Raw genomic sequence first — 23,430 nt, 5'->3', positions numbered from 1 at the left:
GCAAGTTTAGCAATGTATTCTATAACCTGTTTTGTTTAAAATAAGCCCCTGGAGGAAATACAATACAATACAATACAATACAATACAATATGCAGAGACCATTAACTTCATTCATCCAAAAAACACACACAAAACTATTCAGTGATTGAGAAATCACATACTGAGTGGTTCTGGGAAAGAACTGTGCCCAATGAAATCTACACGACTGTGACCCTTTTCTTTGAGGCACTGAGAAACCTGCAAAGAGAGCTAATTATTGATATTTCTCTCTATAAAACTAGACTTTAGCTACTACAGTTCTTTGACAGATAATAGCCTATTACTGCATATAGAGACTCTGTTTACAGATGGTTGAATTAGGGATCATTTCCCCCAATAAATGCTGTGTGAAATCACATGGCACCACTAAATATCTCTGGGTTTTTCTGTTCACAGTCAACCTTTCTTGACACTCTTTTGGAACAACCAGGTGACAGAAATACCTCTGAAGAAACAATCAAGGGCTTTCCTTATTGTTTCCCGACCACTACTTCCCATTCTGCATCAGTTAAATAGAAAATTTGTTGCCTCTTACCTGGGGTCTCCAGGCATTAGTCCTCCCCTGGAGGTGAAGTCGGGCTTGTGAAGGAGACCAGGTAGCAAACATATTGTTTAAGTAGGATGAGGCAGTAATCTGTGCATCTGATATTACTTTACTCTCCATTCCTAGTGGAATGTTGCAACCTCAAAGAAATGAAAGCACAATGTAATCACAAGGACAAGAGGTAGCCTTGGTTCCACTAACCTGTCTCTACTGGCACTCTAGGACTACTGTCACCACGATGTCATTTATCAGGTATTAACTTTGCATTGATTCTGTCACTGTTAACATCCCCTTGTTTTTTTGGTCAGCTCTGTTCAGCTTTGTTTGACTTCGATTTGCCATATTAATAGTAACATAGGAGGCAGCTGCCCATGAGGAATCTCATGGTTAGAATGACCAAGTCCTGGATTTGCCCAGGACTGTGCTGGTTTTAGCATTAAAGTTCTATGTGCTGAGAAAACCCCCAGTCTCTGGAAAACTAGGACCATTAATTAAGTATCCTACTCATGGTTGGGAGGTGGCAGGAGATGAGATGACTTGGTACTTACTGTTTAAATCACAGCCCATCAACTCCATGCGAAGAGTACTACGGAGGCTGTAGTGTGTTGGGTGCAAACGTATGTACCGAGCAATAATTGGAGGGTTAAAAATATTGTGTTTTATTCCAGATGAATCCACATTCCCAAAGAATACCTGTAGAGGATTAGCACAGATACGTGTAAAGTGAAGACAGAGCAAAAAGCAATTCCTCCCAATTATATCTTCCTTCTAATTTTGCTTTGTGCATTTCTCAAAAGCAACCAACACTCAAAACCATTCTGGCTAGACAGGTGTTAGGATAGAGTTCACGAAGGAGAAAAACACAGAAGAGGAATGGAAAAAGGAAGATTAGGCATGTGCAGGTGAAGTAGTGTATTTTGGGGCCCTGTAAAATGTTCACCAACAGCTGAGGAAGCCATTTAGGGCTTTGCTAATCCAGTGTGGGCTACAGACCAGCAATATCAGCATCACTTCAGAGCAATTAGAAATGTAATATCTTGGGCCCTATTCCAGATTTACTGAATCAGAACATGAAATTTGAGAAGCACTAGTTTAGGGCAGAGTCAGCTGTGAAATAGGACTGGGACTCAGCAGCTTATCATACTAGTTTCAACAATCTTCTAAGAATTTGGGCTCTGCAGTCAAGTGTTCTAACCAATGTCACCTCAATTTAAAAAAATGTGGGCTCTGTGTGTGTATGTGTGAACTGTGCAGCATTAATTAATTAATGATTCCTTATGTATGAATTCATGAGAAAATTGTTAATATCCAACATATGGAATTTAGGGCCTTGACATGTCTACATTCTAGAGAAAAGTACATAACATATTTAAGGGAAAAGGAACACAGTTTGAAAAATATGGTAGTAATGCCAATTGAAAAGACCTAGAATTAAAACATGCCTTATAGTATAAGAAAAGTTGAAAATTATATCTCATAAAATACTTGGTCCTCTGTATCTGCTTGAATACACTAATATATGAATCAATGTAAGTTTGTTATACAGGGTGGGGAAAAGTGGGTTTATAGTTGTTCATATGGAAAATAATGTAATCATTAATAAATAATAATACAAGAATAAGCTCTGTTTCATGTACTCACAACTGTAAATCTATTTTCTGCCCCACCCTGAACCACATATCAGAGTTATAGTATTATGAAGAATTTAGAAAATTTTAAAAAATATTTCTCCTATGGGAAAAAATATTAATAAGTGTATAGCATTTCCCCATAAATTACAGCATTATTTTTATAAATGTATCTGCAACTGTACTTGAACAATGATTAAAATAAAAAATAAAAAAATAAAGAAAAAAATAAGTATATGTGCTTCATTTTTTACTGAGTCTTTGTGTCTTGATTAGAAACCTTAGAGAGACAATGTATTAATTCAACAAATAGTTAATGATTACACAAATTCTAGATTCTTTATATTATGTGCCAGGAATTGTCCTAGATGGTTTCACTGGTTAATTCTACTAAATGTATTTTTTTAGTATTAATTGGATCATTTATTATCTTTTTAGTTTGTTTTCAACTTACTGATGTTAAAAAACTTTTCACAGTGATTGGGTTTCTGTTTTTTTCCCTCCCTCCCTAGATTACCTGCTAACTGAAGAAAAACTAGTGGCACATAACAGAAATGTTTACAGAAGCATCAAAAGTAACATCACACAAATAAACAAGTAGAAATATTATAATCAAATAGTAAGAGGTCAAGACAAATAAATCATTAATGATACAAAAATACCCTTTTACATTAAACCAGGTGGATCCCATTACTAAGATACAGTACTCATGAAACCTTATGATTTTCTAATTTGGCATTTATTTTATTTCATTTTTTTTTGTATTTTCAAACTATGTCTTTATGTCACTTAAAAGAAGAGGGGAATGGATAAGCTTATCTTTTGACCAAGGTAATAAAGTTTTCAGCTTTCCAGTTCCTCAACAATTGATAACATCTTGTTTCATATGGGTTGCATTATTTTTCTAAAATTTTTCTCTATTATACTTACATTCAATATTATTTTGTACTAGTTTCAGGTGTACAGCAGTGTGGTTAGACAATCATATACTTTACAAATGTTCCCCCTGATATTTTCAGTACCAAGCTGGCACCATACACAATTATTGCAATGTTACTGATTATATTTCCTATGCTGTACTTTACATCCCTGTGACTATTTTGAAACTACCAATGTGTAATTCTCTTTTTTTTATTGTTGTTCAAGTACCGCTGTCTCCATCCCCCCACTACTCCCTTTGGCTTTGTCCATGTGTCCTTTATACATATTCCTTAATAACTCTACTCCTTTTTCCTTCCATTATCCCCTCCCCCATCCCCAGTAGTTATTGTCAGTTTGTTCTTTATTTCAATGTCTCTGGTTATATTTTGCTTGCTTGCTTGTTTTGTTGATTAGATTCCACCTATAGGTGAGATCATATGGTATTTGTCTTTCACCACCTGGCTTATTTCACTTAGCATAATGCTCTCCTGTTCCATCCATGCTGTCACAAAGGGCAGGAGTTCCTTCTTTCTTTCTGCTGTGTAGTACTCCACTGTATAAGTGTATCATAGTTTTTTGATCCCCTTATTTACTGATGGCCACCTAGGTTGCTTCCAACCCTTGGCGATTTTAAATTGTGCTTCTATGAACATTGGGGTAGCTAGTTTCTTTTGAACTGGTGTTTCAGGATTCTTAGGGTATGATCCCAGCAGTGGAATTGCTGGGTCAAAAGGCACTTTGATTTTTAGTTTTCTGAGAAAATTCCATACTACTTTCCACAGTGGCTGTACCAGTCTGCATTCCTGCCAACAGCACACCAGGGTTTGCTTTTCTTCACAACCTAACACTTGTTTGTTGATTTGTTTTTGATGGCCATTCTGACTGGTACAATGTGTAATTCTCAATCCTTTCCACCTTTTTCATCACATGTCCCACCTCCTCATGTTTGGCAACCATCAGTTTGTTCTCTGTATATGTGGATGTGTTTGTTTTTTACTGTTTTTTTAGAATCCACCTATATGTGAAATCATATGGTATTTGTCTTTCTCTGACTGACTTACTTTTCTCAGCATAATATCCTCTAAGTGCATGCATGCTTCTGCAAATGGTAAGATTTTGTTCCTTTTTCTGGCTGAGTAGTATTCCATTGCATACCTGTACCACAGGTTTTTATCGACTCATGTATTGATGGGAACATGGGTTTATTCCATAGCTTGGCTACTATACATAATGCTGCAATGAACATAGGGGTGTATATATTTTTTCAAATTAATATGTTGGGCTTCTTTAGATATATATATATATCCAGATGTAGAATTGCTGAGTCATAAGGCAGTTTCATTTTTAATTTTTTGAGAAACCTCCATACTATTTTCCATAGTGTCTGCACCAGTCTGCATTCTCACCAATAGTGCATGAGGGTGACCTTTTGTCTAAATCTTGCCAACACTTGTTTGTTATTTTATTGATGGTAGCCATGCTGACAGATGTGAGGTAATATCTCATTGTGGTTTTAATTTTCATTTCTCTGATGATTAGTGATGTAGAGCATCTTTTCATATATCTATTGCCCATCTGTATGTCCTCTCTGCAGAAGTGTCTATTCAGGTCCTTTGCCCATTTTTTAATTGTATTGTTTGGGGTTTGTGTTTTTTTTTTTAGTGTTGAGTTGTATGAGTTCTTTATAAATTTCAGATATAAGCCCCTTATCAGATGTATCATTAGCAAATACGTTCTCCCATTCAGTTGTCTTTCATTTTGTTGATGGTTTCTTTTTAGTTAAATGTAGTCCAATTTGTCTTTTGTTTTCCTTGCCTGATGAGATATATCAGAAAAAAATATTACTACGAGAAATGTCTAAGATTTTGCTTGCCTGTGCTTCTTTTAGGAATTTTATTATTTTGAGTCTTAAGTTTAAGTCTTTAATAGATTTTGAGTTTATTCTTTTATGCGGTGTAAAAAGCTGTCCTAGTTTCATTTTGTGCATGTATCTGTGCAATTTTCCCATTACCATTTCTTGAATGGACTCTTTACCCCATTGTATGTTCTTGCTTCCTTTGTCAAATATTAATTGACCATACAGGCATGGGTTTATTTCTGGGCTTTCTATTCTGTTCAACTTATCTATATATCTGTATTTATGCCAATACCACACTGATTTGGTTACTATGGCCTTATAGTATAGTTTGATAAACATAACATGATTCCTCCAACTTTGTTCTTTCTCAGGATTGCTGAGGCTATTCAGGGTCTTTTGTGGTTCCATATAAATTTTTGGCTTGTTTGTTCTACTTCTGTGAAATAAATCATTGCTATTTTGATAAGAACTGCATTGAATTTATAGGTTTCTTTGGGTAATATGGACAGTTTAAGAATGTTAATTCTTCCTATCCATGAACACAGCATGTATTTCCACTTATTGTATCTGCTTTAATTTCTTTCTTCAGTGTCTTATAATTTTCTGAGTACAAATTTTACTTCCTTGGTTAAATTTATTCCTAGGTATGTTTTTTAATCCAATTTTAAATGGTACTGTTTTCTTAGTTTCCCTTTCTGATAGTTCATTATTGGTGTGCTAAATGCAACCAATTTCTGGATATTTATTTTATATCCTGCTACTTTACTAAATTTATTTATCAGTTCTAGTAGTTTTTTGGTATACTCTTTAGGGTTCTCTATATACAGTATCATGTTATCTGCAAATAATGACAGTTTTACTCCTTTCTTTCCAGTTTGGATGCCTTTTATTTCTTTCTCTTGTCTGATTACTGTAGCTAGGACTTTCAGTACTATGTTGAATAAGGGTGTTGAAAGTGGGCATCCCTGTCTTGTTCTTGATCTGCAGGGAAATGCTTTCAGTTTTTCACCATTGGATATGATATTAGCTGTGGATTTGTCATTATGTGCAGATGTGTTGCAACTATTCCCACTTTGATGAGAGTTTTTAGGATTATAAATGGATGCTGCATTTTGTCAAAAGCTTTTTCTGTATCTATTGATATAATCATATCATTTTATCATTTGTTTATGTGATGCATCACATTTATTGATTTGTGCATATTGGACCAACCTTGCATCCTATGAATAAAACCCAGTTGATCATGCTGTATGACCCTTTGTTCAGTTATTTATTTGTTTATTTGTTTGTTTGTTTTTCCATTGCCATTTAGTCCTCTTATATCTCCCTCCCTGCTACAATCACCACACTTTTGTCCATGTCCACAAGTCCTTCCTATATATCACAGAACTAGAACAAGTATTTTTACAATGTATATGGAACCACAAAAGGCCCTGTATAGCAACAGCAATCTCTAGAAAAAAAGAACAAAGTTGGAGGAATCACACTACCTAATATCAAACTACACTATAAGGACATGGTAGTCAAAACAGCCTGGTACAGGCATGAAATCAGACACACAGATCAATGGAACAGAATAAAGAGCCCAGAAATAAACCCACATTTTTGTAGTTAATTAATATTCAACAGAGGAAGCAAGCACATACAAAGATAGTTTATTCAATTAATGGTGTTGGGAAAATTGGACAGATAAGTGCAGAAAAATGAGACTAGACCATATTCTTACACCACATACAAGAACAAATTCAAAATGGATTAAAGACTTAAATGTTAGACCTGAAACCATAAAAATCCTAGAGGAAAAAACAGGCAGTAAAATCCTGGACATTGCTTGTAGCAATATATATTTACTGATATATCTCCTAAGGCAAGGAAAACAAAAACAACAACAAAAAACCCAAATGGGACTACCTCAAACTAAAAAGATCTTGCACAACGAAGGAAACCATCAACAAAATAAAAAGACAACCCACAGAATGAGAGAACAAATTTAGTGATAGATCTGATAAGGAGTTAATATCCAAAATTTGTAAAGAATTTACAAAAGTCACCCTGGCTGGTGTAGCTCAGTGGATTGAGTGCGGGCTGCGAACCAAAGTATCCCAGGTTCGATTCCCAGCCAGGGCACATGCCTGGGTTGCAGGCCACGGCCCCCAGCAACCGCACATTGATGTCTCTCTCTCTATCTTTCTCCCTCCCTTCCCTCTCTAAAAATAAATAAATAAATCTTTAAAAAAAGAATTTACAAAAGTCAACACCAAAAAAACCCAAACTAACAAAAACCCGAACAATCTGATTTAGAAAATAGTTAAAGGACCTGAATAGACACTTCTTCAAAGAGGACATATAAATGGCCAATAGACATATGAAAAGATGCTCAATGTCACCACTCATCAGAGAGATGCAAATTAAAACCACAAAAAGGTATCACCTCACACCTGTCAAAATGGGTATCATCAATAAATCAATAAACAACAAGTACTAGTGAGGATGTGGAGAAAGTGAGACCTTCATACACTGTTGTTGGGAGTGCAAAATGGCACTGCCACCGTGGACATCAGCTGGGCGGTTCCTCAGTAAGTTAAACATAGAATGACCTTATGGCCTGGCAATTCCACTGCTAGATATATACCCAGAAGAACTGAACACAGGTGTTCAAACAGAAGCCTGTACAGGAATGTTCACCACAGCGCTAGTCACAACAGCCAGAAGGTGAAAATCACCCAAATGCCCACCAACTGATGAACGGGTGCACAACGCGTCGTCCACCCACACAATGGAAGAAGACTCAGGTGCTGACGCGTGCTGGCATGTGAGTGAACCATATCGAGAACATTATGCTAAGTGAAAGCAGCCAGACACACAAGGCCACCTATTTATTGTATGATGGCATCTCTGGAAGTCTCTCGAGTAGCCACACGTCTATGTACAGGAAGAAGGCTCCTATTAGCCTGGGTTCTGGGGGAGAGGAGAGGTTGTTGGCCTGGGGAGCGGGGCAGGGGGCGGGCAGCGGGGAATGACTGCCTCATGGGGACAGGGGTTTCTTTTTGGGTGGTCCCAGTGTTGTGGAAGTAGACAGTTTTGATGGCCGTCCGACACCACGAGTGTTGACCTGGTGCCACGGGACCATACGCGTTTGTTGCTTTTTCCATACAACGTTCCTGTCCCGTGGAAAGAGAGAGCTCCGTCGAAGGGAGGGCCCAGTGGGCCGCGTGCCCAGGGTGCCGCCAGCGCCCTCTCTTGGCAGGCCCAGGCCCGCCGGGGCCAATGGGAAAGTGGTGACCTCATGGAACGCCTGTGTCACACAGCATGCGCCTCCACCAACCAGGGGCCAGTCTGTGGTTGCTAGGATACGCAGTAGGAACCTGTGTACCAGCCATCTAGGGAGGTTGGGACCAACTGCCCAATCTCACCTTGCCGCACCTTGCCGCACCTTGCCGCACCTTGCCGCACCCCGCAGCACCCCGCAGCGCACTGCAGAGCTACGCCGGTGGGACCAAGAGCACCCAACGCCCAGCATGCCTGGTCGAAGGAGCCGTAGGGGGTCGTCCGGTACCGGTCACCGTCGCCAGAGGCGGACCCGCACCCGCACCCGCACCGCCAGAGCTGAGCTGCTTTTCTCGGTCAGCCACCTGGAGCGCCTCCTGCGCGAAGGCCACTACGCCCAGCATCTGACCCCATCTGCACCCGTGTTCCTTGCGGCCATCGTGCAGTATCTGACCGCCACGGTCCTGCAGCTGGCCGGGAACGAGGCCCAGAGAAGCGGCTGCAGGCGCATCACCCCACAGCTCGTGGACATGGCCATCCACAACAACGCGCTGCTCAGTGTCTTCTTTGGGAGCACCACTGTTTCCCAAGTGGCCCCGGGCTGGCAGTAGCTGCCCAACAGGACGTGGCTTCTCCGGGCCTCAACCCCAGGGCGTCAGGCCTGTTCGCAGCCCAAGTAGCCCGTGCCTGCCTGGTGCCTTGGGCAAAGTCATTGAAAATAAACTGTTTACACTTGAAAGAAACCCATGTGCCTGCTTCGGTCACTGTGTCTGCGTGGTGGTTGAGAGACTGAACTCCTTGGAGGGATCGGGGCGGGGTGGTGTCTGCTGGTGGGTGAGGGTGGAATCAGGGATGGCGAGAGGAGCGGCCTCTGGGGGTGACAGTGCAGGCCGTGGCCCTGGGTGGGAGAGGCTGCCTGAGATGGCTGTGAGGATGGGGTGAGGAAGACTCCCCCACGGCCTCTGAGCAAGTCAAAGCCCATCAAAGTCCCCCAAAGGATGGTATTCATTGGGGTGGAGTACCCAGACCGTGACTAAGGCATCGTGATAAGGTGACTGTGTCATGCCAACTCGGGTGCTGGATGGAGGAGGGGACAAAGGGCTTGGCATGGCCTCCAGCGGGGCAGTGGATGGAAGGGAAGATTGAGGAGTGGGGGTGGAAGGCAATCAAGACAGATGCAAAATCGGAATGATGGTGACGTGGGATCACTATTTTAGTTTGATTCTTGATCCCTTGAAGATGCTAGGAAACACCCTTAGCAACCCGGGTAAACAAGCTGTTACCTAGTAACAGAGGTGTAGGGCCAGGCCCCGCCTTAAGAACCCGATATTTTGCATATCACTAGGGCAACTAGGGGGCTCTGGGCTTCGGTGCAGGCGAAGCCGCAAGGCTGGCCTAAGCCAGACGCAGGGCACGTCACGGCCAACCGCCAGCACTCGCACGTCCACGAGCTGCGTAGGCGCGCCCGGAAGCGCCGGGGCTGGGAACATGGCGGCATCCGCGAGCGGCTTGGGCGGCGCGGCCCCGGGGCCGGATGCCGGGGACTTCCTGGCCAGGTACCGCCAGGTGTCGAACAAGCTGAAAAAGCGGTTCCTGCGGAAGCCTAACGTGGCGGAGGCCGGCGAGCAGTTCGGGCAATTGGGCCGAGAGCTGCGCGCCCAGGAGTGCCTGCCTTATGCGGCCTGGTGCCAGCTGGCGGTTGCGCGCTGCCATCAGGCGCTCTTCCACGGGCCCGGGGAAGCTCTGGCCCTCACCGAGGCCGCCCGCCTCTTCTTGCGGCAGGAACGCGACGCGCGCCAGCGCCTCGTCTGCCCCGCCGCCTACGGGGAGCCACTGCAGGCAGCTGCCAGCGCCCTGGGTGCCGCTGTGCGCCTGCACCTTGAGTTGGGCCAGCCGGCCGCCGCCGCCGCCCTCTGCCTGGAGCTGGCCGCCGCCCTGCGCGACCTGGGTCAGCCGGCGGCTGCCGCTGTCCACTTCCAGCGAGCCGCCTACCTGCAGTTGCCCCAGCTGCCCCTGGCTGCGCTGCACGCGCTCGGCGACGCCGCCTCCTGCCAGCTGTTGGCGCGCGACTACAATGGCGCCTTGGCGCTCTTCACGCGCTTGCAACGCCTGGCGCAGGAGCACGGCAGCCACCCGGTGCAGCCGCTGCCGCCGGTCCCGTTGCAGCCACAGCCTCAGGTACAGTCGCAGCCATTAGGCCTCCAGCAAGGACTCGGCGCATCCCCAGCCCTGCAGGCCGCGCTGCTCCCTCCGAATGCGGGCTCTGCAGCCGCGCCCTCTCCCGCAGTACTGGGAGCCTTTTCAGACATCCTGGTACGCTGCGAGGTGTCCCGCGTGTTACTGTTGCTGCTCCTGCAACCCCCACCCGCCAAACTCCTCCCAGAGCATGCCCACACCTTGGAGAAGTACTCCTGGGAGGCTTTCGACTGCCACGGGCAGGAGACCAGTGGCCAGCTTCCCGAGGAGCTTTTCCTGCTGCTCCAGTCCTTGGTCATGGCTACCCACGAAAAGGACACAGAAGCTATCAAATCGCTGCAGGTGGAGATGTGGCCACTGTTGAGTGCCGAGCAGAACCACCTCCTTCACCTCGTCCTGCAAGAAACCATCTCCCCCTCAGGACAGGGGATCTGATGACTCACTAACCAGGTGACTTTTTGCCTGTTACCAGACCTCACACATCTGCCTTTGCATTTGGGGGAAAATAAAGGACATTGATCACAGCAGTTCTACCTTGGTTTAGCTTATTCCTCTTGCCACCATAAAGACTTATTCCCACAGCAGTGGGAGAAAAAGACAATATGATAAGATCAGAATAGAACACATGCTTCGCTTCCCAAAAACTGCAACATAAATATGAGAATCCTTTTATCTATCTATTTCCTCTTCCACTCGTTGCCCTGCCCCATTTCCCCACCCCTCAATCTTCGTTTCATTGTCAGGATTGTATTTTGCACAGTTGTCGAAATATTTAAGCTATGTGATTTTTTAAAATTGTGACTAATTTCTCGGTGTATTTCTATATCTGGCTATGTGATCACTCATGTCTTTGTTTTATCTGCCCCATATGTATTCCTGGGAATCATTTGATTCGTACAACCATTGCTATAGCCCTAAGGCCATGATAAAGCCATTACAATACTAATTTGTGGTTTAGATATCCTTAATCTATAAAATGGGTATAACATCTACCTGTTAAGAGTCAGAAAGCAGAAACAGTTCTTTTTTAGTTTCGAGATGTATTTACTTATTTGAAATTGACAGTGTGCCTAGTGTGTGGGCTATGCCAGACAAGGAATCTACAGAGATGATTTGTGATGTGGTCCTTATTGAGACAACACCAGTATAAATGTATCTAGGTTAAGGTCAGGTTGGGGGGTGGAATGAGGGGGTGTGGGGCCCAACACAATTGTGTGAGGTGTGCATTGAAATTTACATTTATGTTCTATTCTGAGAGGTACCTCTAATCCACATGACCATTTTAATTTGTAGTAGGGATCTTTCTGCAACTCTTGTTTATCTCAAATATGTAAAATCAGCATGGTTCTTTGGTGTGTGATTATTTATATGTAAGCCAGTGTCATTCCTCAAAACCACAATGGCGTCCATTTTAAAACACCAAATTTTCAAGGCTTTTTGGTCCAAATGTTACATGCAAACCCACTTAGCTGCTTTTTTAAAATTCAGTTTTCTTTTCTTTACAGTTTCGAAAGTGAAAGAACTCTTCAGAGTATAATCTGGTTCTCAATCATTCAGCTTTGGGAAAATGCATTTTTTAACCTGAAGTTGTATACAGTACTAATCTTTTAGGATAAGATCCAAGGATATAGTTTGGGAGTAGGTTTTTGTTTTGCAGTTTTTTTGGGGGAGTGGATATGTGAACAGTTGTCACTATGAGTTAAGTGCCCTAAAATGGGTGGGACTTTTTGGGGTATTCTTTTCTACTTCTGTTTCAACAGTGTGGATGCAATAGGTAAGGATCTACAGGACACACCTATTTGAGACAGTTTGAGCTATGATTCCTGTGTTCTCACTTGGCTGCCACGAAAGGTCCATTGGGGTCCAAAGAACATAGTCCAGTTTACTGAAAAAGTGGTAAGGGTGCATGCTCCTTTGTGCTTTTGCTTTTTCTGGTACACTCCTCTCACCCTGGGCTGCAAGCCTGGCCTGCTGCCTTACTGTCTTATGACAGGAATGCTTAAGAATTATGTAATGTGACTGGTGATAGTATTTGATTTTGGGCTTAAGAAAAGTCCTTCTTAGGCCTCCGATCTAAACTTGCATTGAGGAGGTGGGTGGAGGGGATTACCAGAGAGGCAAGTATTTGGATATACAAGTATAATTTTAGGAAGCACTAAAGATTGTTTTCCATTGGCCATTGCCTCATTTATTTATGTCCCTCAGAAATTTTATAGTAGGGATAGCTGGACAAAGGTTGGATTTCAGTGGTTTTGACAGAGTTCTCTTGCTACATATCAACTTAATATCAAAATTAACAGTGATTTCTAACTTGAAAAACCAGAGGGAAAGATACGCATCATTGAAATATTCATTGACAATTCAAAATTAACATTTAAAATATAAACTTGAAAATGGTGGCAGTAGCCCTGGCTGGTGTGGCTCAGTGGACTAAGTACAGGCCTGCGAACCAAAGGGTCTCTATTTCAATGCCCAGTCAGCACATTCCTGAGTTGTGATCCACGTCCCCAATAGGGGGCATGTGGAGAGGCAACCAACCACACGCTGATGTTTCTTCCTCTTCTCTCTTCCCCTCTTTCTAAAAATAAATAAAATCTTTAAAAAATGGAGGCAGTAAATCACTGACCTTTAAAGGGTGTTGGGGGTTCCCCTTTCCCTCCTTTATGAGGGACTTCTATGATAAAAATATTTCTTATGAAAAATATTTTGTATGTGAGTGGTGCAAAGATATAAAAACATTTGAGAAATACTATACTGGAGGAAGATTACTAAGATGGAAATTTATAAATTAGGCAAGCTCTGGGTTGGAAGGGTTCTGGATAATGTTAACTGTCTGGTATCTCTACTGCTATTAGTCTAGATCACCAGTCCACAGACTTTCTGTAAAGGACCAGATGGAAATATTTTAACCTTTTCAGGCCACAAATGGTCTCTGTCGCATAGTTTTCTTTGTTTTTGCAACTTTAAACGTGCAAAAAAACCATTCTTAACTCACAGTCCATACAAAAGCAGGTTGCACACAAGTCCAAATCCATGGATTCTAGTTTGCTCACCCCTTTGCTTGAACCTAGAACATACTACAGTTGGCTCTCAAACTGCACTGGTCCACTTATAGTTGGATATTTTCAATTAACCCATGCAGTTCAAACCCACATCGTTCAAAGGTCAACTGGCAATTGGGATTCCATGTATGTGGAAGGCCATCTTTAAGTTATAAGTGGATTTTCAACTGCATGGGTCATGGGCAACCCAACCCTCTGAGTTGTTCAAGGGTCAACCATACTCAATATCTTAAACTAATGACTCTTATGAGAGTAGTTAATAACTTTTATCCTTATTGAACAGGAAAGATTGGCAATAGAATGGCTATCATAAAGCAACAAAGAACAAGTGTTGGAGAGGTTGTGAAAAAAAGGGAACCTTAGTGCACTGTTGGTGGGATTGCAGACTGGTACAGCCACTATGGAAAACAGTATGGAATTTCCTCAGAAAACTAAAAATGGTACTGCCTTTTGACCCAACAATTCCATTGCTGGGATTATATCCTGAGAACACTGAAACACCAATCCAAAAGAACCTATGCACCCCAATGTTCATAGCAGCCCAATTTACAATAGCCAAGTGCTGGAAGCAACCTACATGTAGCAGAAAGAAAGAAGGAGCTCCTACCCTTTGCAACAGTGTGGATGAAACTGGAGAGCATTGTGCTAAGTGAAATAAGCCAGGTAGTGAAAGACAAATACCATATGATCTCACCTTTAATAGTAACCTAATCAACAAAATAAATGAACAAGCAAAGACACTGAAATAGAGAACAGGCTGATAGTGACCAGAGGGGAGAGGGGAGGGAATTTCAGGGGGAAAGGGTGAAGGGTTTGCAGGAACAAGTATAAAGGACACATGGACAATAATGGGGGGAGGGTGGAAATGGGAGAGAGGTGGGGAGGGCTGGGGTGTTGGGTTGGGGTGGGGGGAAAAGGCAGAAAACTACTTGAACAATTAAAAAGATTGACAATAAATGAACTAGTCATTCAACTGCAGATTCTAGGAAACAAAAATACACCAATAGAAAGTGAAAGACAGTTTTTAAAGTTTTGAATGGAAATTAATGAATTATAAAACAACATCTTAAAAGTCTATGTTCAATTTTTAGACCAAGAGTTGATTCTTTGAATTTCCAAAAGAATAGACAACACTCACTAACTCTGATAAAGGGGAGAAAAGAGATACATATATATGTGTATGTAGCTAAAGATACATAGCATGGGAAGGGAGATAGGACTCCAATGTACACATTTATAGCAATTAATTACAGGTAACAAAATGAGAATGCCAATAATGAAGTATCTACCACTAAATAAGGCACAAGACTCAAGCAGCTTTTCCATCTGACTTTCATTAAACACATGATTACTATATTGTTTAAACTATTTTGAAGTAATAGTTTAATGGAAAAGAAAACAAGCTTTTCTACTTTATTTTCAAGTTCAGTATAACTTTCATGCCAAAACCTGATAAATAGAGCCTCTGAAAAAGGTAAACCAATTTTATTGATTAGTATAGATAGAAAAATTCTAAATAGGATGCTCACAAATTAGGCAAATTAGATCCAGATGAGTTTTAAATGATTAATACACTGTGACAGAGGGCAGTTTTCCCAGGAATGTAGTACAGTACTGTGCTGGAGCTTGCTGGTACTGGCTTGTGAGAGCCAGTTATGCTCATGTGTTCCAAATCTACATTCAGTGACGTATACCAGCAGCTTGGGACCTGGTATGATGGGAATATTTACATCATAGATCAGCAAATGCTACAGATAAGGGCTTTACCCCTAATAGCTGCTCCCCTGCTTTTTGCCCCAGTCAGTTGTTAAACATTTGCCAGCACACCATTGAGTGTAAGTATAATTTGAAATGTGATCATATATATCAAAGATGCTCAAAAAGCATTTGATGAAATTCTGCAGTCATTCCAAACAAAGTAAGAATAGAAGGGAACTTTTTAAACATGATAAAAGGTATTTGTTGAAACTAACGGTGAACATTATATTAAGCAGTGAAATATGGGATCCATCCCAATTAAAGTCAGGAACAAGATAGTCTTATTATATACATACATTATATACAGGGTCCGGCACAAATAATGCCCCTTTTTGTTACAAAATTTTTTATTACAAAATCATAAGCATGCAATTCTGTAACATAACAGTATCACACTTAAGCGCACCATGTGACATTGTAGGTGAAATGTTGAAATTAAAACTATAAATTACTACACCCATATTATTATTTTACCAACCACAGTTAAGCAGGTCTTACTTCTGCAGGACCCTGTATATCTGTATATGTGACTTGTGTCTGTGTGTATGTATATTAATATATTAATCATAGATACATTTAGGTTGCTTGCTATTTCCTGCTTAGCAGGTCCTATCAGCATATTGTCATTAATGTTATGGACCAGTATGGTGTTTTGTGTGGTATCAAGATGTTTGGACTAATTTCGGTCTATATTACGAACAAGGAAGCTGACATCAACCTGAGGCATGAACAGTAAAGTTAATATTACTCTTGTTGCTGCTGTATAAATGCAAATAGTTTGGAAGGAAAAAAAAATTCCCAGTCAAAAGTTCCATATCAGTTGCCTAGTTCTGTGTTAATTTGTTCCAGAGAAAATATCACATCTGGAGTTGCAATTTTTTTTCATTACCACCTGATTAAATTTGTGATGATGTGTCATTTTCCCATGATTCTTCTGGCTTTTATAATAACCAAACAAGGTCGCTAGTCAACTCTTCCAGGTGTAGTCACTGAGACACTTTTATGCAGAGAAAGGACGACTGCTTCAGAGACTGGGGAAAGGTTGCCTTCTTAGGTAGAGGAGGTTCAGGGGAGTATGGAGGTTTGTAATTCTCAGCCTTACCCATGCCTACCTAAATGTACTCATACCAGGTCTCAGAGTTCTCCTTTCCAGCAGTGCCCTTACCCTAGCATAATAGACCTTGTGGGGTTGAGCATTTAATTGTCTCCACAACTCTGCAATTCATATGTTCAGCCCCTAGACTTGGTCTTAAGTCCAAGTATCTGCTTATAACCACAGGATATGGAAGACTTCTCCACAGCTCCATGGATGTGTCCTGATTCTCCATGTGTGTTCATGGGTGTTCTTTTTTATGTATATTCACATTTAATTTCATTTTCCCTATGTATGCCATAAAAAGAAAAGTCATTCTACAATCAGGTGGTACTATACTTGTTGCCACAGCAACTAAATGTCACTGTCAATTTAATCTCCCAATGTCTTCTTCACCATCTGTAACTCATCCCATAATATAACTAGTGATGCAATGGGAAATTGTGATGCCACCATATGTCATGGATTACCCAACACCCAGCCTTCTCTCTAAGCAAGGAAATTATGCCTACATTCCTTGAATATATTAGCAACATAATCCTAGAATTCCATTTTGAAAGCTTGCTTCCTAGGGCTACATCTGGCACCATTTACTGTATGAGACAGGGTTCCAACAAGAAACAGGTAACACTCAAGTTAGGATAATTTGAGGAAAGTTCAATAAAGGTCCTAGGTAGGAAGGTGGGGGCATGGTTTTACCATTTCTAGGCCTGGAGGGATGAGAGAAGGAGCAGAATCCTAAAGGAGAGAATTAGGTAGATTCTTGTAGTGTTTTACAAAAATGACCACAAATTCTTTACATTACTCCTATTGAGAAATGGGGTCTATGTCTTTTCCCCTTGAATCTGGGTGAATGTGTGACTTGCTTATCCAATAGAATGTCTTGGCAGTGATACCATGTGACTTAGAAGAATAGATCAGAAAAGGTAATGTATTCTCCATCTTGTTAGCTGGAACACTCACAGAGTGCCTAAGATGCCCCATAAGAAGTCTAACTACCTTGACGACGAACATGTATAAAGAACTGATGGTAATGCACAACAGGGTGGGGACTGACTGAGGGAGGGGGTGTTGGTGGGGTAGGAGAGAACAATGGGGGAAATATTGGTACAGCTGTAACTGAACAACAATACAAAAAAAAAAGTCTAACTACCTTGAGACTGTCATGCTATGAGAAGCCCAGGCCTCATGGAGAGGCCATTTAAAGTTACTTCAGTCAACAGCCTCAGATGCTATCCTAGTTAGGTTAGTCAGCATCAACCACCAGTCATGCAAGTGAAGATGCTGCCAGATGATCCAGCCTCTAGCTGTCTAATCGTCCCAGCTGAGGCCCCAAATATTGTGGAACAGAGACAGGTTATCTCTGTTGTACCCTGTTCAAAGTCCTGACCCACAGAATCCATGAATAAAACAAGATCGTTGTTTTTATTGCACTAAGTTTTGAGGTGGTTTAGTTCTTAGCAATAATAACTGAAACAAGTACAGAAAGACACTTTGAGGGGAACTGTGATCTTCAGTGTAGAGATACAGCCAAGTCCTTTGCAAGGAGGGAGCCCCCATAGAATAAATATTAGGAATGTTTTCTCAATCCATTGAGGTTTTGCTTCCTAGTCATTCTTGTCAGTTTGGCTCAAATGAGCTCAAAAATTCTCTGTGGGTTTGAATGTTTCTTACATTGACATTTACTGGCCGTAGTCAGCAGGATTCCAAAGAAGCCCATCCAGGACCACCCTGTAGACCCAGACTCATGTTAGGTACCAGGAGGGGCCCATTGTGCCTCACCAGCTCCTCGTTTGCAAAGGGTGAACTTGGGTGAGTTTCAATTGGAATTCCAGACTTCCCTGTTTTAAAGGATGAGGCTCTGACCTTATTTGAGCTGCCTTTTTAAACCCTTGAGGTGCAACTAAGATTAAGCCTTGACAGAACCCAGCCTCAGGCAGGACTAGAGGAAAAAGTGAGTGGCTGGTTTTTAACTTTGGCTTTTCAATTGGAATTGCTTTCTGAGAGTCTGAAGTACAGGCTCTACAGATCCCAACATAAAACTAAAATTAACTTGAGAAATTGTGCCTCCAAGTCCAGAACTTCCAGACCCTAGCCCTCACTAATACTCCTGGTAGGAAGCCTTGACTTGCGGGTACTTTACAGAAATGGGAAGATTTAACTAGGAGTGTTATCAACCTAAAATGGCCCAAATGCAGTTTCCTTTTGGTGCCTAAATTAATTTTTTTGCATGCAAAATTAGAAAATGCCGGCTCTAAAACTAAACAATGAATGAGAAGTGTATATTGATTTGGTAATTAAAAGCTTCTAGAGGACAGATACGTTTTTAAAAAGTTAATAAGAAATTGTACAGACTGTCTCTGAACTGAAGGCTTCTGAAGCTAATAAATGCCAATACCTCATTTCTCCTCTTTACAACTCTGAAACGAAAGTCTGTGAGTCTGTGTTTGAAATGCAAATATACCCAGCTGGTGTGGCTCAGTGGACTGAGCACCAGTCTGTAAACCAAAGCGTCACCGGTTCAATTCCCAGTGGGGCACATGCCTGGGTTGCAGGCCAGGTCCCCAGTAGGGAGTGCATGAGAGGCAACCACAAATGGATGTTTCTCTCCCTCTCTTTCTCCCTCCTTTCTCCTCTGTCTAAAAAGAAAACAAATAAAATCTTTAAAAAAAGAAATGCAAATATAGTGTACCTGGCCTCCAAAAACACTTTCTTTAAAAAAAAAATTATTGTATTTTCCATTACAATTTAGCCTCCTTATACGCCCTCTTCAATTACCACACTGTTGTCCATGTCCATGAGTCTTTCTTCCTTATTGCTGTATCCCTCCACCTCCTAAACTCCACCTGCCTCAGCTGTCATCCTGCTCTTCATACATAAGTCTGTGTCTATTTTGCTTGTTAGTTCAGTTTGTTTATTAGATTCCACATGTGAGTGAAATCATATGGTATTTGTCTTTCTCTGACTGACTTATTTCACTAAGCATAATGTTCTCCAGTCCATCTGTGTTGCAAAATATCTTATCTGGACCATCTCTTAAACTGCAAATTTTTGGAAGGTTAATTCTTGTCGAAAAAAGTTAAAAAAAAACCTTAACCATATCTGATCACATCAATTTTAATTTATTTAAGCTATTCCTTTCTAAATTAGTGAATTTTGATTAAAGTTATTGGATATCTATGCCCTGGCTGGTGTGGCTCAGTGGATTGAGTGCCAGCCTGAGAACTGAAAGGTTGCCTGTTCAATTCCCAGCCAGGGCACATGCCTGGGTAGCAGGCAGAGTCCCCATTTGGGGGCATGTGAGAGGCAACCAATCAATGTATCTCTCACACATTGATGTTTCTCTACCTCTCTCCCTCCCTTCCCCTCTCTCTAAAGACAAATAAATACAATCTTTAATAAAAAATAAAATTATTGGATATCTGGATATTTTGAAATGCTAAAACATTGATTGCTAGACAAGTCTTGGGTTCCCCTGCTTTTGGCTCTTGTTGAAGAGAGACTATGGCATGAATTTGTAGCTGTTAATGAGTGTCTTGTTAGTAAATGTCTTTGTCAGAAGTGTGTTTCTTGAAAGTGAGTGCATTTTCCAATAGAAGAATCTATGTTTCTATTGGTTATGAAATGTATTCATAAAAGTCAATCTAGGGAATACTGGCTACTTATTTTTGGTTATCATGGGAAATTGTGGTTTCTAAAAGTTAAAATTTTAAATTAAGTCAGAAAGAAAAAAAACAAGTTAGGTTGGAAAGAAATTGCATGGTTTTGGTGATAGAAGGCATGGTATGGAAATGCTTTTGAGGGAAAAAGAAGAAAGTGAATTGTTCTAAAGATGGTTATTTCTGAATGGTTGAGAAGTTTGTGAAAATATGAAAGTTATAAAAAGGTTTGTAGAAAGTTGTGAAGGTTATAGAAGTTTATGGAAGTTTAAAGTTTGTAAAGAATGTCCCCCCAAGCAATCTCTCTCCTGTTGCTTAATTCCTTAGATTGAGGTTTCTTTTATTTCCACCACATAGTCACAGCCCTTGAAGCTTTTATTGAAAGTCTCAACAGGCCTTCCTGCTTGCTGTTTAGGAACTTCCCTCCCTTTTGCAGTTTTCTCAAAAGTTATCAAGTAAATGAGAAAAAATCTTGGGTCTTCTCTACAGAAATTAGTAATTCAGATTATGTATATGGTTTTGATGTATTCATTTGTATATTATGTGTAGTGTGTTTCTTTTTCCTGTCTCCAAATGGCATTACTAGGGTGCAATATTTTATTGGCCTAAAGAGATTAAGCAGGATCCTGTGGTCCAGACAAAATATTTGAGCTGGTTTAAGTTTGATTGATGTCCTTTCAAGTTATTACTATAAAATATGTGCTTATTTTACCCAGATTTACAAAAATGGTTTGTGTTATGGTCTTTTGGTTAAGTTTGTTTGATAAACCTTCACAAAGTTTAAATTTTAAGAGAAGTTTTAAACTGAGAAATGATTTTGAGTTATTCCAAGGGACCCTGGAATACCTCAAGGATTTATTCTCTCTCCTTATAGAGGAAAAATTTAAAACTAATTAGGCTTATTTGAGATGCTTGAACTTACATGGGAAGCTTTGCCAAATTAATAATAATAATAATGTTCTATTTGTATACTTCTTTGCTCTCACATGGGAAGATTACAAGTTTACTTGGACAGTAATGCCCCAGGTATATATGGGAGAGTCCCAACTATTGTCGTAGATACTAAAAGCTGATTTAGTTGATGTTAAATTTCCTAGAGATTCTACTCTAATCCAATATGTGCATAATTTAGTTTATACCATAGGACATTACTAGATTCCCCAAAGAATACAATAGAATATCAAAGAACATGCTCTGATTCTATTTACCCCAGATAAAATATTTTGGTTATCTGATATGTAATGATGGACTACTAATTAACCCTGAGATACCCAGAGGAATCCTGTCTTTTCCTCTCCCAAAAATAAGAAAGCAGCTTAGAGGATTCCTGGATTTGACTGGACATTGTCACAGTTGGATTACAAATTTTTATTAATGACCCAGCTTCTATATGTCTGGTTAAAATCAAATTGACCTGAACCATTCCTAGGAATGGTTTTTGAGAAACTCCTTGATAATGCTGATGTAATTTGGTTTACAGATAGATCTGTGAAAAATAAACATGAATGTTACTGAACAGGATATGCAATAACTTCCATGGTAGACATAACAAAGTTCTTATTTACCTGAGTAAGATCTGCTGAACAAGGTTAATTAATTTTTTAACTCAGATTTGTCAACTGGCCCAAGATCAAATAGCCAATATTTACACTGATAATAGCTATGCCTTTGGTGTTGCTCACAACTTTAGAATATTGTTGAAGCAGTGAGGCTTCTTAATTTTCTCATGGTAGCCCATAAAGAGTGGAAAGTAAATTGCAAAATTATTAAATTTCCTACAGAAATTGAAATAGTCGGCAATTATCAAAATTCCAGGGCTTTCTAAAGCTGCCACCATGGAAACAAAAGGACAGTATTTAGCCAATGCTACAGTTAGACAGGCAGAATTAAACAGCCAAATTACCTGAGAATGCCCCTTGCTTTCTATTAAATCCACAAAAAAACACTCTTATAGTTCCAATGGGCAGCTGCAGAGGAAAAGAGAACATGGCAACAAAAGGGGGAAACTTTGTCCCAGACAAAGAGATATGGCTTGGACCCAATCAGAAGCCAATCTTACTTCTAGGAGGTTAATTACCTACACTGTACTTTAACATATAGATGATTTAAAATTAGAGCCCTAAAAGATAATTTCATGGAGCAAACAATACTACTGCTACTGTAGCTCATAAAGTATATAGCAGATATTCTATCTGTCCAAATATAACCCTGGACAATCATTACATTGGTTCCAAGGACATTTCCTACTTCTTTTAGGTCCAGTTGAGGTATGGTAATTGGATTTTACCCAAATGCCACCATCTGAAGAATACAAAAAATTATTAGTTATGATTTTGTATGGGTTGAGGCATTCCCTTGCAGGAGAGCAACACCTTCAGTGGTAGGTAAATTATTTTTATTTATTATTTTTTAAAATATTTTATTTATTTATTTTTAGAGAGAGGGGAATGGAAGGAGAAAGAGAGGGAGAGAAACATCAATGTGTGGTTGCATCTCACGCACCTTCATCTGGGGCCCTGGCCTGCAACCTAGGCACATGCCCTGACTAGGAATCGAACCAGAGACCCTTTGTCTTACAGGCCGGCACTCAATCCACTGAGCCACACAAGCCACAACAGTAAAAGTTTTTAAAATGATTTTTTCATTTATTTTTAGACAAAAGGGAAGGGAGGGAGAAAGAGAAGGAGAGAAACATCAATGTGTGATTGCCTCTCACGTGTCCTCTACTGGGGACCTGGCCTGAAACCCAGGCATATGCCCTGACTGGGAATCAAACCAGCAACTCTTTGGTTTCCAGGCAAGTGCTCAATCCACTGAGCCACACCAGCTAGAGCAGTACATAGTTTTTAAAAAATTAATTCCCAATTGAGGAGTTTCTTCTGAATTGGTGACTGAGGGGCTCCTTTACTAGACAAATAATGAAATCTATTTGCAATATTTGTCCTATTCTACAGTATTTTCATTGTGCCTATCACCCCTGGTTGTCTGGATTGGTAGAAAATACAAATGGTACAATTAAAACTCAACTAGGTAAATTTACAGAAGCTTTTAATCTTCCTTGACCAGAAGCTCTCCTTATGGTACCCCTCAACCTGAAATCTATGGTAAACATAGCCTTTCTCTTCATGAGATCGTCACCAGCCACCCTATGAATCTAGATAAAGGGACATAAGAATCAACTTAGCTAAAAGGAGGCATTTTGTATTATTATCAAGGGCTCATTAACCAGCTTATATGGACTAATAAATTACTCATATTTCACACTGTGCTTCCAGGAGTCAAAGACTTCAAAGACCATGACTTATAGCCAGGAGATTTTTTCCATTGGAAAAGACATTAAAGACTCTCCAACATTGTTGGAAGGCATTTTATCAGGGGCTTAACTGCCCCTGTTTTTGACACAAA

General features: G+C 40.6%; 3 protein-coding genes across 3 annotated transcripts in view; 2 read left to right on the top strand and 1 right to left on the bottom strand.

Moving 5' to 3' along the window:
* The window catches only part of F8 (coagulation factor VIII), a 195,584-nt gene that overhangs the window by 10,689 nt on the left and 161,465 nt on the right, over nt 1-23,430 (bottom strand). The window contains exons 20-21 of the mRNA XM_036016343.1: nt 1,132-1,276; nt 575-723 (exon numbers count right to left, since the gene is read on the bottom strand). Of these exons, the coding sequence (XP_035872236.1) occupies nt 575-723; nt 1,132-1,276 (294 nt within the window). The remainder of the gene's footprint in view (nt 1-574; nt 724-1,131; nt 1,277-23,430) is intronic.
* LOC114505113 (histone H2A-Bbd type 2/3-like) lies at nt 8,506-8,868 on the top strand. The gene has a single exon (XM_028522997.2). The coding sequence runs from the start codon at nt 8,509-8,511 to the stop codon at nt 8,866-8,868; it is 360 nt and encodes a 119-aa protein (XP_028378798.1). The 5' UTR covers nt 8,506-8,508.
* Nucleotides 9,617-11,797, top strand: F8A1 (coagulation factor VIII associated 1). The gene has a single exon (XM_028522995.2). It carries the CDS (start codon nt 9,746-9,748, stop codon nt 10,886-10,888), a length of 1,143 nt encoding a protein of 380 aa, XP_028378796.1. The 5' UTR covers nt 9,617-9,745; the 3' UTR covers nt 10,889-11,797.

The sequence above is a fragment of the Phyllostomus discolor genome, chromosome X (genome assembly GCF_004126475.2).
Source record: "Phyllostomus discolor isolate MPI-MPIP mPhyDis1 chromosome X, mPhyDis1.pri.v3, whole genome shotgun sequence".
Classification (NCBI taxonomy): Eukaryota; Metazoa; Chordata; class Mammalia; order Chiroptera; family Phyllostomidae; genus Phyllostomus; species Phyllostomus discolor.
This window is presented reverse-complemented; position numbering and strand designations above follow the sequence as displayed.